Source organism: Lactuca sativa, chromosome 2 (genome assembly GCF_002870075.4).
Source record: "Lactuca sativa cultivar Salinas chromosome 2, Lsat_Salinas_v11, whole genome shotgun sequence".
Lineage (NCBI taxonomy): Eukaryota > Viridiplantae > Streptophyta > Magnoliopsida > Asterales > Asteraceae > Lactuca > Lactuca sativa.
Window position 1 is genome coordinate 192,063,378 of NC_056624.2, and position 16,966 is coordinate 192,080,343.

General features: G+C 36.4%; 1 protein-coding gene and 1 non-coding gene across 2 annotated transcripts; one reads left to right on the top strand and one right to left on the bottom strand.

Annotated features, from left to right (window-relative positions):
* Nucleotides 1-3,882: 3,882 nt before the first annotated feature.
* LOC111901516 (small nucleolar RNA R71) lies at nucleotides 3,883-3,989 on the top strand. Its single transcript, XR_002853521.1, has one exon. It is a non-coding gene; the product is annotated as a small nucleolar RNA R71 (small nucleolar RNA).
* A 10,849-nt stretch (nucleotides 3,990-14,838) lies between these two features.
* LOC111901493 (uncharacterized mitochondrial protein AtMg00810-like) lies at nucleotides 14,839-16,602 on the bottom strand. Its single transcript, XM_023897362.1, has 2 exons — nucleotides 16,316-16,602; nucleotides 14,839-15,472 (listed from the first exon to the last, which is right to left on the bottom strand). Exons 1-2 carry the CDS (start codon nucleotides 16,600-16,602, stop codon nucleotides 14,839-14,841), a joined length of 921 nt encoding a protein of 306 aa, XP_023753130.1.
* Between the last annotated feature and the right edge of the window lie 364 nt (nucleotides 16,603-16,966).

Here is a 16,966-nt window from a genome sequence, read left to right on the forward strand (position 1 = left end):
TGCTCCTCCTCCTGCTCCTCATCTACTGGTGGTATAACAAAACCGCCCCCGACATTTACCACAACCCGCATAACTCCCAAAACTTGAATGGTTAAATTAGTGTCCGGGAATCGGGTAAGATTCCTCACAGAGTCGTGAGTCAAAATATGATACATCTAAGCAAGGCAGGTAACCAAATGTCCTCCCGTAATCGGACTCCCGGGCCTATAAGTAGCCGCTTTCTTCCCCATGAACCTTGCAAGCATATATGGTAAATCACAGCAAACCCCGGGGGTAATAAGACTCAACAGATAGAACAAATTCCGAATAGGAACTTTATCGCCATGATGCTTGTGATTTATAGAAAAAATGATAAGGAGATGTAGAAATCGGTAGACGGGGTTCCGAATTTGTGACTCACTAGAGTCACGAGTATTATACTCATGGTTAGAAATACTCCGCCAGAACTGGACATTCATAATGTCGGGATTAAAATCCCAAACACACCCATGCAGAAATGGTATGAAGAACGGAGATTGAGTCTCCACTTCCGTATAAAGTCCCATTCGCCAAGCAAATTCCCGAAGACTACATTCCCTATAAACGCCGCCCAACCAGAACACAAGTGCCCGGTTATAATTAAAGTCAATGGTGCGTTCTTCGATGACTACGGTAGAGAAAAACTCCACCGATAACTCCCGGTACACGGGTTCTTGAACCGCGAACAAATTCCTCCACCCGTGACAAGTAAAGGAAAAATGGTCCCCCTTGTAGGTTTTTGTACAATATCGTTCTAATTCAGCAACCATTCCAACACCACCAAGCCATCCCCAATCAATAATCGGAGCTATCGCAAATTCCCTGTTGTATAACCATCCCAACCGATTTTCATATGTAGTCAATAATGGTCGGGGAATGTTTCGTGGAAACCGATATAAAGGATGAATACTCGCCACATCAATTGGATTCTCCTCCTATGGAACAGCCCTTCTAGGTCCTATTTCTGTAAACAAAATTAAACCAAAGCAACAAACACCCAAAGCGTTAAAAAAATTCATTTTGTTTACCCAGAAGTCACGACGTGGCTGAGAACGCTACGTCGTGAAACGCAATCGGGACGTGGGTCTAGATCGGTCATTGTATACCCTATTTTAACCAAAAACAATACTTGCGGTTTGTTCCTATTGCTATTCAAAGGACATGCAACCTAAAAACAGTAACTAATTTCAACCAATTTTGGAAGTCTCATCATGCACTTAAACCCTAACAATAAAAACGTATAAATTGTAAGTAATAACTACAATTAATGAACAAAATACATACCAGATGGAGTTAGAAGACAAGAAATGCAAAGAATTTGGAAGATAAATTGAAGAAATCGGCTGTGGGGACCTTACTTCCGTCCGTGAGGTAGTAAACAAATGGGGAACAATTGTGTGGTCAAAAGGTTTAAGAAATGGTCCCCCCGTGATTTTTTAAAGGACACGTCGTGGCAGGCTTTACCATGTCGTGGGTTTTAAAAGAACAGATTTTGTTAACTTTTTTTCATATTATCCCCGTAATTATCACAAAATCACGTCGTGGTATTGTCACCCCACGAAGTGGCTTTTGCCTGGAATAAGTAACAAGTTTTAATTATTTACTTTATATTCCATTTATTAATTAAAGCACCCCACAACTAATTTGTACAAAGTATTAGTTATTAAACGATGAGTTGATATCTTTCCTAATTAAAACTCAAAAATTAAAAGAAAAGAAAATGCAAACCAAGCTCGGGTTGCCTCCCGAGAAGCACTTCTTTTTTCTTGGAGTCTTGAGCTGGACTCCGTGCCTCCTACATTGAATCTTCTGAAGAGTCCATTGCCAACTGGACCTTTTGTTCCTTGAAACACCTCTTGTAAGCTTGCACACGTCTTTTATATGCCTTTTTCGAATTCTCCTTCTTTGTCTTGACTTCATCTACATCGAGCTTGCGTTTAATCCCTTGATTCATTAATTTTTCTTCACTCTTAAGCTCCATACTACTTGTCTCTTCTTTCACCATTTGCCTTGTCACCTTTGAAGTAACCTTTTCTTCAACACTTGTCATTTCATCATCTTCCTCGCTCACCTAAGAAGGTGGACTCTTGTAAGCAATGACTTCAACTAAATATGGAACAGAGGCTCTTGGTTTTGTTCTTTTAACTTGATGAGTTATCTTAATTTCATCTTCCATGAGCTTTTCTAATTCTTCAAGTTCATTGTCTTCACCAATGGTAAACACCTCTTCTTGAGCATGATTCTCTTGAAAGCCATCTTCTATCCTAAAAATTTCTTTTTCATCACCAACCCTCAAGGTGAGTTTAAACTCGCGAATATCAACAAGAGCTCCAGCAGTGTTAAGTAATGGACGACCAAGGATAATTGGAACATCGAGGTCTTCCTTCATATCCAACACTACAAAATCTATTTGAAAAACAAATTTTCCAATTTTTACTAAAATATCCTCCACAATGCCCCGGGGCTGTGTCACTGAACGGTTCGCCATGTGAATAATCATTCTTGTAGCCTTCAACTTCTGAATATCCAACTTCTGATAAAATGAACAAGGCATCAAATTAATGCTAGCTCCAGAATCGGCTAAAGCATCAACCTTCATGTTATTCCTAAATTCACATGGAAGAGTGAGGCGTCCAGGATCCCCCATCTTCTTAGGTATCTCTCCCAACATTGCTTTTGAGTTTTGCTCACTCAGAATCACCTTGGAATGCTTCTTTAATTGCTTACGGGTGTCTATCAAGGCTTGCAGTAATTTTTGATACTCGGGAATTTTGGATAAGGACTCAACAAAGGGAGTATTAATCGGGATACCCTTCACGTGCTTAACAAACTCTAGATGCTCTCTTTCCAGTGGACTAAGGGCAGCTCGGGAAGGAAACGGAAAAGGGGGTTGATAAAACGGAACGGGCTCAGGCACTTTTTGTTCAGACAAGGGCCACGTTGTGGCCAGACAAGTGCCACGTCATGATACGGGTGTTTCAGCGACCTCTTCACTTTCGAGATTTGGCTTCTTTAACTTTGGATCGGACTGCTGTTGTTCAACTTCTAAGGCTTCTAGGAACTCATAGATGGCCTCTTCTTTAGTGTCTATGGCCATTACATGAGATTGGGTCTTCATTTCAGGATTTTTCGGGGACAACTTCTCATGAACCAGAGTGGCTAGTTGACCAAGTTGTACTTCAAGACTATTAATGGAGCCTTGCTGATTCTTTATTAAAGCTTGTTGTTCTACCATCAATGCATGATGATTATTTACCAAAGTTCTTTGTTCATTAATAGCATAATCAGTAGCTTCGTGTCTCTTTTCTGAGGCTTCCATAAACTTCATCAACATGGTTTCTAGATTGGGTTTCTTCTCAGCTGGCGGCTGCTCCTTTTGATAGAAGCCTCGACCTGTCTGCCTATACTTCTCTTCTTTTTGCTTCTTATATTCTTCATATGGCAGCCACTCCTTCTTTGGTTTCCTCCAGTCTTCATCATACTTGTCCCCACTCGAGTAGCACACTTGAGCTTTTCTATTCCCAAACTCATCTAAATTGCAGTCCTTGGTCAAGTGTGGACCACTACACCTCTCGCCACCCACTCTTATGGCATGAATTGAGTGGTCCATTTGTGTCAACCTCCGGTCCATATTATTTAGCATAGCCATCATGGCTGCTATTTCTTCAGTTTGGGCCCCTCCACCGCCTTTGATTCCATCTTGCCTAGGGTTGTGGAATTCGCGAGAGTGTTTCGCGAATTCTTCAATCAGCTCCTTGACCTCCCTTGGATTTTTCTTCATCAAAGGTCCTTGAGAATCAAGGAGTTGTCTTGTCATAACGTTTACCCCCATCATAGAAAATCGACATCTCTTGTTGCACATTAAGATCATGTTGAGGGCAATTTCTGAGCAAGCCCTTGTACCGCTCCCATGCTTCGTATAATGACTCTCCTGGCTGTTGCTCAAAGTTGGCTATTGCCTTCTTGAGTTTAGCTATCTTGGATGGTGGGCAAAACTGGTCCAGAAATTGCTCACGCATTTGAGCCCAAGTGGTGATTGTACCAGGTGGAAGTGATTTTAACCACTCTTTAGCAGCTCTCTTAAAAGTAATAGGAAGCATCCTGAGTAAGACGGTGTTTCTGTTGACATTTGGGACATTGAAGTAATCCGCAATATCATTGACTTCATCTAGATGCTTAAAAGCATCCTCAAGATCTTTCCCATAAAATGGGATATCCTTCAGCGTAGTCAAGATGTGCCCCTACAGCTCGAATGTGGCAGTGACAGGTATTGAGGGTTGGACTAAACTGGGAATCACATCTTCTCGGATTCGCTTCTTGTAAGCTCCCATGGACATCTCCTCAATTGGTGCCATCTCGTTCCTTGGCTCGTTCTCGGGTTCGCTCGTATGTTCTTCAAATTCAGGTTCGGTATCGTATTCAGATTCGGTTTGGACAGGTATTTGATCCAAGTGTTCAAAATTTCTCTAGTGCCTTGAGGATAAACTTGACTCTCCAGTCTTCTTTCCCGACTTCCTTGAAAATGTTGACTTTAGTTCTTGCAATGACATCTTCTTGTCAGTCTTTTTGTGAAGTGCAGCTTCTGGATCTTCAATCGGTGGCACCAAAGGTGTGTTAGAGCCTCTGGTCATGAACTCCTGCAAACTAAAAAACGTAAAATTGAACTAAAATAGAAAAATAAACTAAAAACTAAACTAAAAAAAACTAAATTTTTCAGAAACCACGTCGTGGCACTTATCTGGCCACGTCGTGGACTCTGTGACTAAAAAAAATTAAACCTTGCTGGAAAATTAACTTTTTGCGGGTTTTACCCCACAAAAAGGATCGATTAACCTAATGCAAATAAATAAGCTAATAAACTAAGCCGTTCCCCGGCAACGGCACCAAAAACTTGATGTGCACGAAAGTACCCACTAATTTTAATATTTATAACCTAACAAACTTAGACTAACTATGCACTTATAGGCAGTGTACCTAGTCAGATTACAGTATAGCTTAGGTAAGTCGGGTGTTGATCACGGGGAACGGTGTTATTAATTTATATATTCACTACTAAATTAACCTAATTATTAATAAGCTAAAAGGGTTTTTATCTAATTTTGCAAGTTTAGATAAACTGAATTCTTTAACAAAAACTCAATCAATAAACAAAATACTTCTGCTAGTTCGAATCCACTTTCACTCAATGGTTATACATTAGTCAAGACTATTACCGTTGGTTACCAATTTAATAAGTATTAGCAGTTTAGTTCTAAACCTACTAATTATTAATCAATTCATGTAAATCTATGTATAGTCACACAAAATCAATTATTAAATAAGATTGGAGCTATGAAGATTGGTTTAATCAAAACACAATTACAATCATAATATGAGTTCTCTAACACGGCTTAATTCAATGATTCAATTACTTATCTAAGATTGGTTTAATCTTAGCTCTAATAAACTAGTGTTCACTTTGTTATTAGGTATTCATATTCATGCAGATTTGTGTTCACTAACTACACAGAACAAGAATTTAAAGCAATTAAATCATTAACTAAACATGCTAGGTAAAATCAATCAACACAAGCATATAACCAACAAATAAAGTCAAATCTAATGCATTCAAACCATGAGTTCCAGCTTCATCTAGCTAACAGAAGCAGCTAGATTTAGCTGGACATATTAACAGCTAAACAGTCAAAAGCTATAATCAAAAACATGTTTAATGTACCAAGTTTATAAAGCAAATTATGAACTTTTTCTTCTTTTGTGTTGAAAACCACTTCCAGATCTCTTTTTCTTCTGAATTTTGCCTTCCGGAATCTCTTTCTTCTGCCAAAGGTTCTCCCCTTTGTAATGACCAAGAGTGCATAAATATCCTCAAAAATCCCACGCCACGTCGTGGCTATCTCTGCCACGTCGTGGTCTCCAAGTTATCCGTATCGGGCAAGGACTCTTTCTTCACATGATCTTTATCTTCTAGAATACTCATGCCACGTCGTAGTTGTCTCTTCCACGTCGTGGTTTTAGTAATTTCCGTGGATTTCTTCATCTTTTGTGCTTCAAGTCTCCAATGTTCAATATATTGTCACTTTTGGTCCCTCTCTTTGAAAACACTTCTAATTGACTGCAAATAACAATTTAAAGTCATAAGTATCATTATTCTAAACATATTATCAACTTATATATAAAAATGTACTTAAATATTGCCTAAAAATAGGTATAAATATGGCAATATCAAAATACCCCACACTTAGGCTTTGCTTGCCCTCAAGCAAAGTTAAACTTAAATCTTAATCCCTAACATCACATAGAACAATCCGATTCCAGCTCAGCCATTATGCCAAGACCTCAACGCATGCATTTGTGTCTAAAATTTTTCCTAAATGACCCCCCATACTTTAAATACTCACAATCTTCATAAACACGCACCCACTTTTTTCGAACAATGCTCATTTTATGCAACCGTCCGAATCCATCCCCAGAAATCTTAATTAACATCAAGGTGTTTTTGTAAAGCTACCCAATCATACATAACTAGAGAAATACAACTTTTAGAAGATACCACAACTTGGAGCTCTTGAATTCTTCGTTTCTTTGGTATTTGATCTTCAATTTCTTTGAATTCACTTCTTCATGATTTCTGGCATCTTCAATTTATGATTCTGTAGAACTTTAATCTTCTGATCTTCAACTTTGAGAGCTCCAAAATTCTTCAAGAATTCTTACTTTTCAGTAATTTTTCTCTCTCTTTTTTTCTTTTTATAGATATAACTCACTTTTTTTTTCTTTCACTCAAAAACCTACATGCTTATGCAGGGGCGCTTTACTTCAACCTTTATTGGTTTAGGCATATCTTTCTTGGATACATTTCAGGTTTAGGCTGCTAAACATATTGCATCCCTCAAACTAAGCGGGTTTATGTTTTTGTTCCATGATTTCACTAAAATAAGGGAGGCCACAAATGCATTATAACGTGTATTGGCTCAACTAAACATTTGAGCTCTTACCGGATCATCCCATGCAACACCAGCAACTAAAGTTCAAATTATTATTACTAGATATAATTATTCAAATTTTAAATTTTACCATCAAATTTTACCATTATCTAGAAATTTACTTTTTCTACCCCCTACCCCACACTTATTTCATATAATGCCCTCATTGTATGCATAAAATAAATCAAAATTAAGAAAAAATGAGAAAAAGGAATAGACTCCCCTGGGATAGTGGTGTGAGCATCTCCAAAAGCATGGAAAACGTGCATCTCGAACATGGACCTCTCCAAAATAGGTAGTTGGTGTAGAACTGGATGCATATATAAATAAACCACGAACATGACTCGAAACTTCAATTCTTCAAAGTGGGTGCAAATATGTAGAAAAATGTGGGAAAGCATACGCCACATTAGTTGCAGGAAGAAACGAGGCAAAATAGTCCTAATAATGATCCCCAAAAAAATGAATCACGTTGTGGTGGAGAATACCACGTCGTCACTTTAGATAAAAAAACGAATAGAACGCATCCCATTTAGCATGTCACGACGTGATGTAAGAAGCCCACGTCGTGAAAACTGGATGTCAGGAAAAAAAATTTCTCATTACATGCAACCCTAGTTAAGAGGTTTTTCACAATATTCAACAATCTTAAATAGAATAAAAATCATTCCACGAAAATAATATGTTGAATGAGATGTAATGCGAACATCATGTTTGAAAAATATTGTAACAAAACCTAATTTTCAAATGTTTCGGACCAATTTGGGTATAAGGCTAAGCGGAGTGGAGGTCGCCACCGACCTCACTACATTCGCTAGTGAGCTTGAAACACCGCCCCCTAGCACTCGCTAGGGGGGTTGCTAAATGAAAGTTGCTAATTGCTTGGCGAGAGGAGAGAAGGAAGTTTGTTGGATTGTGATTGGCCAAATTCTCATTCAATGGATCCAATCCAATTTCATTTGATTTAATTACAATGTTTTTAACTAATTAAAAAATGGAGTGCTGGGAGCCTAGGAGTGTTACCACTCCTTACCAAATGCTAAAAATTAGGTGCTAAGAGAAAAAAATAACATGACATTTAAAAAGCTGATGTGATAAGATGTTAGGAATGTTACCATTTCTTTGGCCTAAGACGTGATAGAACATGTGGGGTCTTTTGTGTTTCATAAGTACGATAATCAACCCATGTTAATAAATCAATGAAAGTGAAATTTCTTTCTTTACATGTCTAATCAGTGTGAACATATATTAAATTTAGAACTATGCTGCTATGCATACCATGAAAACGAGTGGTTTTCATAAGGTTTGATAAGAATCATATATTGCTTATCATCTATATTAATATATATACAATTTGAAATGATATACATCTCCTTTATGTTGCATTATCATATTATTCCTACGTGGATTCGAACACCATAATTTGTACTATCCAAATTAAAAGATAGTTAATGTTCACATTTCTTTTGCTTATTATAGATTTATATTATTTCTTAATTAAAAGATAATTATCAAAAACCATTTCACCTAGCACTATTAGCCTATTATGGAGGAGGGAGTCATTCCCTCTCAACCCACTCAACCCACCGCTACATCAGCTTTTTCATTTTCTTTTTTTTCCATCTTTTTCAACCCATAATATATGGAAACTCTATCTTTTCCAACCCACTCAACCCACTTGCCACATCTTTATTTTTTATTTAATTATGTTAAAATGTAAAAAATAAAATAAAATTTAACATTTTTTCTAAAATCATATTAAAAATATCAGTTAATTAAAATAAATATTATTTAATGAATTATAAAACAAATATAAATTATTAAAAATATTTGAAGTGTATACTATTTTAATAAAATCTATAAACTATAGGGACTAAAATGAAATTTATATATGAACTATATAATGCTTTACCCTTAACCTATTTGGTGAAATATGCCGCCTCCATTTATCTGCTCTCCATAACCATCTCTACCCAGTGTAACTCTCTTTTTGCTTTCCCCATCATCAAAAAAAAAAAAAACAAAGAATTTTGTTAAAGAAGAATAGAAGAATAGAAAGAGAGAAAGGAAACGGCTTCACGAACCCGTTGAAAGCTCGGTTTCTTCCAACCCGTTGTTCCCGCCGGCCGACGGTATCACATCCCGGCGGTACTGCCGGTACCACCACCCAAACCGCCACGATTCCCTCTTCCCTTAGGACCGAAAAGGTTTAAGTCTTAGAGTGAATAAAATATATAGATTAATGATTAATGAATAGATTAGTTGGTGTGTATAAACTGTTTTCAAAAAAATAAAATAAAATTTGACAGCATAACTATATATTTTTAGCATAAGGGGCTCAATAAATTATTTGGATTTTAAAGTTCTAATGAATGAAAATGTATGATTAAAGCTAGCTTTAAATATTTATTTGATTATTATTATAACTAGGTGTGAAACTCGTGTATTACACAGGTTGATTTAAAAAAAGATTAAACATTAAAGTGTAAACATAAAATATTTTTTAATGTATAACTTTAAAATAAAGAAGATACATATTTACTGCAATTTAATATCATATATATCATATTTAATACTTTACATATATAAGTATATGACTTTAATTTTAAAAATTGAAATAAACCAAAAATTGACAAGTGGATAATATTTATTTCAAAAATACCACAAAATGACAAGTGTCAAAATTAATGAAAGGTTGACATATGGCAAAAAAACCTTCATTTATTAAGAAGGATATTATAACTAGGTGTGAAACCCGTGTATTACACGAGTTGATTTAAAAAAAAAAAATTAAACATTAAAGTGTAAACATAAAATATTTTTTAATGTATAACTTTAAAATAAAGAAGATACATATTTACTGCAATTTAATATCACATATATCATATTTAATACTTTACATATATATAAGTATATGACTTTAATTTTAAAAATTGAAATAAACCAAAAATTGACAAGTGGATAATATTTATTTCAAAAATACCACAAAATGACAAGTGTCAAAATTAATGAAAGGTTGACATGTGGCAAAAAAACTTCATTTATTAAGAAGGATTATTATTTTTAATGAACAAACTATTTAAACATACTTCTAAATACTATCTATGTCTTCTAAAAGACTTAACCCATAACTTCTAAGAGGATGACCTAGTTTTCTAATTCACATAGAATTTTTCATGATCAAAATAGATAGAAAAAGTATCGTAGTTTCAGATTTTTCTTTTACATTATATATTCGAAAAAATAACCATCGACATGTACATGTTGAGAAAATAATGAGATGGAATCTTGAAATCAAGGTGTAAAGGTTAAAGTTGAAATGAAAATTATTTTCATTTTTTTTAGATGTTTAAGGGTTTTTGTCGATAATTGTCATAAAAATGTGCAACCATTTTTTGTTTTAATTGAGTTTTTAATACGAGTATAATTTTCTTACTTATTTTGCTTTTTATAAAGTTAAATTTAAAAATTATTTTTCAAGATATATATTTTAGATATTGACTATCATATGTTCATTTTGTTTCGAAATTAAAAATAGTTGTTCGAATACTAAAGACTAAACTGCACAAATAGTCTCTGTGGTTTGCTCAAAATTGTCATTTTCGTCCAAAAAAGTTTAGACTAGCACCAGAGGTCCAAAACTTTCACTTTGTTGCATTTTTGGTCCAATCTATTATGTCTTTTTTCAAAATGACGAATTTGCCCCTATTAATATGATTTTTTTTCTTATTTGCTTTTCTGATTTTTAGATTAAAAAAATAAAAATAAATATACAGCTAATAACCTACCAAACCCCACCTCTCTCTCTCTCTCTCTCTCTCTCTCTCTCTCTCTCTCTCTCTCGTCAAACCCGTCGGAACAGGAAAGCAAAAGCCGTAGGGCTACCATTGCCGCCCTCCGTCACCGCTGCTGTGGAATCCCATCGGACACCACCAACCTCTTGACACCACATGAAGATCCCATCTCGATGCAAGTTCACAACTCAGCTCGTCGGAACTCTAGTTGTAGGGATGGCGAATCTCGTGGGGCTTCATCCCGAAATTCCATGGACATTCCCCAAATTCAAAGTTACATTTGATACTTTTGTGATTGGGGGAGTCATCGGACTTGAGCGAATCTTTGATTCCAGAGGTTTGTATAGAAATTTGATATGCCTTTTTCTAATCGGCAGCGTTGGATGCAGGGACGACGTTCATTGGTGTGTTGTTGTTCTTCGTCTTGCAAAACGAAGGGGTTAATTTGAAGTGCCCTACGCCCTTCTGTATCTGGTCGGAATCAGCGATGAGCAGCAAGGCGGCGATGACGATCTACTATGGTGGTCGGAGTCCGTTCCAGCGGCTCCGGTTACTATATATCAGGTCAGAATCGGCGGAGAAAGTGAATGGGTGTGGAGAGGGGCCCAGTGGTGGCTAAAATTTGTGGTTGCGGGTTGTCTTCCTTGTTGGAAAGTCTCCACCTTCATTGGTGGTTTTCTCAATTCAAAAAAAAAAACAAAAAAACCGAAGAAGAAGGGGGAAATAGATTAGAGTTCAAGGGATGCTGGATGGCGGTGGGTTACGGTGGCAGTGGGTGGTCAAGGCTGGTAGCCCTTGACTGCCCTTGATTCCCTCTTCGATCATTGACAATAATTCAGTGAGAGGGAGGGAAAAGGAGGCAAGATGGTGAGGTTTTATTCCAACAATGGAGAGAGAGAGAGAGAGAGATTTATTTTTATTTTTGTTTCTTGTTTTTTTTTTTTAAATTAAAAAATCAGAAAAACAAATAAGTAAAAAGAGAAAATCATATTGACAGGGGTAGATCCGTCATTTTGAAAATAATAAAAACATATTGGACCAGAGACGCAACAAAATGAAAGTTTTGGACCACTGACGCTAGTCCAAACCTTTTGGACCAAAGTGGCATTTTTCGACATACCACAGGGACCATTTGTGCAGTCACAAATGGTCCCTGTAGTATGTCGAAAATTGCCACTTTGGTCCAAAAATGTTTGGACTAGCACCAGTGGTCCAAAACTTTCATTTTGTTGCGTCTTTAGTCCAATCTATTTTGATTTTTTTTCAAAATGACAGATTTGTCCCTGTTAATATATTATATCTTTTTTCTTATTTGTTTTTCTGATTTTCAAATTTAAAGAAAAACAATAAAATAAAAATAAAAATAAACCTCTCTATCTCTCTCTAAAAAACAAGAAAATAAAAATAAATTTCTCTCTCTCTCTCTCTCTCTCCCTCTCTCCTTCTCTTCCCGAATATTTCTCCTTCCCTCTTTGTTTGTTCTTCCCTCAAGAACACTTCATAAAGCCTAGAAAAAAAAAATTAAACACAGAACAAAATTTAAACCAAAAAAATCAAACCCATTCTTCAAGTGGGTTTTGCAAATTAAATGATGGTGAGATGTTGCAACATTGGTATTGGGAAAATCAGGCGAGTGAAGAAGGCAATGGGGTTTTGCTTTTCTCCTGCCGACGATGGGATAAAGAGAGCTCCGATTTCTTGGAGCTCCAAAAACCGACGACCACCCATCCGTTATGAACCAAAACATCACCGCAGTTATCACGTCTCCGATCTCCCCTTCAGACGAGTCACCTTTGAGTCGCACACGATGGAGCCAAAGTCGTCTGTTAAAGCAAGCCCTAGTGTCATCGCCTGTGAAAGCACGCCTTAGCGTACATGATGCATCACCACCAACAAAAAAAGCTCTTCGTCACCACCACTGGAAACCCTAGTTGCGCCTCCTATCCAAACCATAGTGCCGTCATCAGATGAGAACAATCTCCATGAAACCCTAGTTGCCATGAACATCCCAGATCTGTGTCTAAGGGAGTAGCAGATGAAGAAGAAAGTAGATGAAGAAGCACAGTTTTCGCCAGTGAACTTGAATCAGATGCATGAGTGATTTGATTCAAATGTCGCTATGAATATCTCAAACTGGATGAGCGAAGGTAATGGTGGCGGAGTGGGGACACGCTAAGTTGAATCAGACGCAAGAGGGATGAGAGGAACATATCTATGGTTAGAGGCCATATTCTTTTGATTTTCATACTCATATACTAAAACCAAAGAAGATTAATGGTGTTAAGGTTTTAGATGTGGGAGGTAGACGACGACTTGAGAGAGAGAGATAGAGAGAGATTTTTATTTTTATTTTATTGTTTTTTTTAATCTGAAAAAATCAGGAGAGAGAGAGAGAGAGATTTATTTTTATTTTTATTTTTTTTAAATCTGAAAGTCGAAAAAACAAATAAGAAAAAGATAAGAAAATCATATTAACAGGGGCAAATCCGTCATTTTGAAAAAAAAAATCATAATATATTGGACCAAAGACGCAACAAAATGAAAGTTTTGGATCACTGGTGCTAGTCCAAAACTTTTTGGACCAAAGTAGCAATTTTCGACAAACTACAGGGACCATTTGTGCAGTTTAGTCAATTTATTAAAATGCGCTTACATTCTTTTTATTTTTTTTTATTAGAAATGTGAAATGTTTGATTAAAATATAGAAAAAAATCTTAGAAAAATCCAAAATATTTTTATCAAATGTTTAAAAAAACCACTATATTATTTTTTAGTGCACTAAAATCTTTATATATTTTGAAAGTGTTAAATTAGTCTTTTTGACCTTAGAAAAACTCAATCTGTTTTTATATAAGCATTAAAAAAACCATTATATTATTTTTTTAGCACATCAAAACCTTTATATTTTTTAAAAAAAATTGTAATCTAATGGATGCTGATAATGGTACACATCACCACACCGCAACTAAAATTAACCGCATAAACCGCAACGGCAATAAAAACCGATGGAGGTGTTTTTTGTTTTTCAAAAACCGCAAATTTGCGGTGCAGTGCGGTTATTAGTTTTCAAAAATCGTAAAAAAAAACCGCACCGCACTGCATATATTATATACAACTTTTAATTATTAATATATTAAATATTAAAAATAAGACAAGTTTTATGAATGAAAGATGAATAAAATACTAGAAGACAAAAGTATAGTGTTTTGTTATGTTTAACTTTGAAAAATGGTGAAATTAGACAATTTTAAGAAATTTATTGTTAATTACTTTTGATTTGACGTTTTTAAGATATTAATTGTTTGTGATTTAAGTTAATTGTCTTATACATTATAGTTTTTTTATTATTATTACAAGTAATATGTTTGAAATCTTAAAACCGTTTGAGCTCTAAACTATGGTTAAAAACCACACAAAATAATTGCACCAAATACATATGGTTAATAACCGCAACACAGAAAAAAACAAAACCACACCGCAAAAATAACCGTCTAACCGCACTGCAAAACTAACCACACCAAGCGGTTTTGAAAATGGATTAACCGCATTTGAGAGGCTTATCATTTATAGAAATACAATTTAACATTACAACCTCAAAGAATTAAAGACTATACATAAATAAATACAAGTGTAGCTGTTAAGTGTGTCTAATATCCTCCCTCAAGTGAAACGGTGGTGGACCAATACACAACTTTTCTCGAAAGAACTCAAACTGATGACGTGGTAAACTCTTTGTGAAAATGTCGGCCACTTGAAGCTTGGTCAAAATGAAATCGGTGTGAATTTTACTCGACGACACAAAGTTATGAATAAAGTGATAGTCAACATCAATGTGCTTGACATGTTTCAGAGAAACGGGATTTTGAGTGAGAAACAAGGCACTTTGATTATCGCATAGCAATGTCTTAGGGTTTGGTGGTAGCACATGAAGTTTTCGCAACAAATGAGTGATCCAAATAATTTTCGCGAGAGTGTTGGCCATTAATTGCTCGATATTCAGATTCACAACTGGAGCGAGAGATAGTTGGTTGTTTCTTGGCACATCAGGATACAAGATTGCCCCCAAGGAATATCGAGTAACCATAAGTGGAACGACGGGTCTCGAGGCAACGAGCCCAATCAGCATCAGAGTAGCCTACAAGCGTGGTATATGTCGGTTTAGAAAAGGAGAGTCCAAAAGAAATCGTACCCTTGACATATCGCATAAGCCGTTTAACTGCTTGATAATGCGGAATAGTAGGGCCTTGAAGGAATTTACTAACTTGATTGACCACATATGAAATATTCGGACGAGTGATTTTCAAATACTGAAGAGCTCCAACAAGGGATCGATAATGTGAAGGATCCAAGTAAGCATCACCACCAATAACAAAAGCCATGTTAGAGGCAAGAGGAGTTGAATCCGGTTGAGGGTCGAGAAGACCTGCTCGATCAAGAATGTCATGAGCATACGTTGTTTGACTGGGAAATAGACCATTTGTGGTGTAAGTAGCTTCTATCCTAAGAAAATAAAATAAACGACCAAGGTCTGTGATCAAGAATTCGTGGTGCAAGCGATTGATGATGGAGCGAATAACCGTGTCATCATTTCCGGTCAAAATTAAATCATCAACATAGACCAATAAATATAGCACACACAAGTCACGTTTGAACACAAACATAGAAGGATCAGCCTGACTGCATATAAACCTAGTGCTAACCAAAAAAATTGCTTATACGATGAAACGAAGCTCGTGGGGCCTGTTTGAGACCATAAAGAGCTTTATTTAGACGATACACATGACCGGGAAAACGAGAATCATGAAGTCGCTACTTTGATTCAAATGGTAACGGATGGTTCCCGACTTTCTCTGGTTTCCGCAACCGTAACCATTTTTCCGATTACATAAACCTTTTTTTGAACAGCGAGACGATCTAAAAAAAAGTGAAGGATAAGCAACCATTCTAGAAGCGGTAGCTTCCCGCGTCCTTCATTCCTATTGCCTCCTTCTGTGAGAAGTTCCCCAACGAAACCCTAAGGACAACTTCTGCTTGAAGGGCACAATCCAGCATTTCTTACAAAGTCTTACAACAGATGTGAGCTTAACAACCCTGGTGCCATGCCCAAGCCCTTACCTTTGCCCTATACCGAAAGATATTAGTTCATTGATCAACTACCACTTGATCCCCTAGATAAAGGAATTTCTCTAAGACCATACATGTTGATAGACATAACTGCTATTTATTTGCTGAATAGACAGATTCATGGAAAAAATCATGACTATACTTAACAATAAAACACTCAAAAGATGAAATTTCACCTCTACCATCAATAGGTTTAGGCAGCGCGTTTATAATACGATCTAAAAACGCCTCACTCACTGGTATCTAAGCAATTCTTCCTGTTGCTTTTACAGAACTCCCTTCTTGTATAAAGCCCAAACCTTACTCCCTTCCTTCTATCGGAACTGGCAACAGATCTCTAGATCCGATGCAACTAGAAGTCAGTTGATTCCGTCTGAGAATGGTTTCAGTCCAAACCTTTTTTGTCGAGTGAAACTCCGCTTCTTAAGAGCTTCTTTGGGCAGACTCACTCCCTTACCCGGTGTTTGTTCCATGTAAACGGGATCAGTTAGGGTGTCATGAAGAAAAGCATTATTGATGTCGAGCTGATGAAGAGACCAACCATTAATGACGACCAAAGGTAAAACAACATGCATCGCGGATGCTTTCACCACTGGACTAAAAGTATGCAAGTAATCAACACCTAGAATTTGACTAAAGCCTTGGGCAACTACACGAGCTTTATAATGATCAAATAGTGCCATTAGAATGATACTTAGTTCGAAACACCCACTTACGAACTGACTATATTGCGATCCATGGGTCTAGGAACCAACGACCAAGTATGATTTTTCCATAGAGCATTCATTTCAACGTTCATTGCATTCATCTAATGTGATTGCGAAGTGGTAGAAGAAAAAGTTGTCAGATCATGTCGAGCAAATAAGGCACTATATAAACCATGTTTAGTAGCGTGAGCAAGATCCACTCAGTGCTTTGGTTTGAAAATCCTGTCTTTGGCCCGTGTAACCATGGGATGGCTAATTTGTGGAACCCGCGAAGGAGTGACATGAGGGGAATTCGTTTTAGTTACATCAAACAAAATAGTAGGAGGCGGTTTATTTGGTG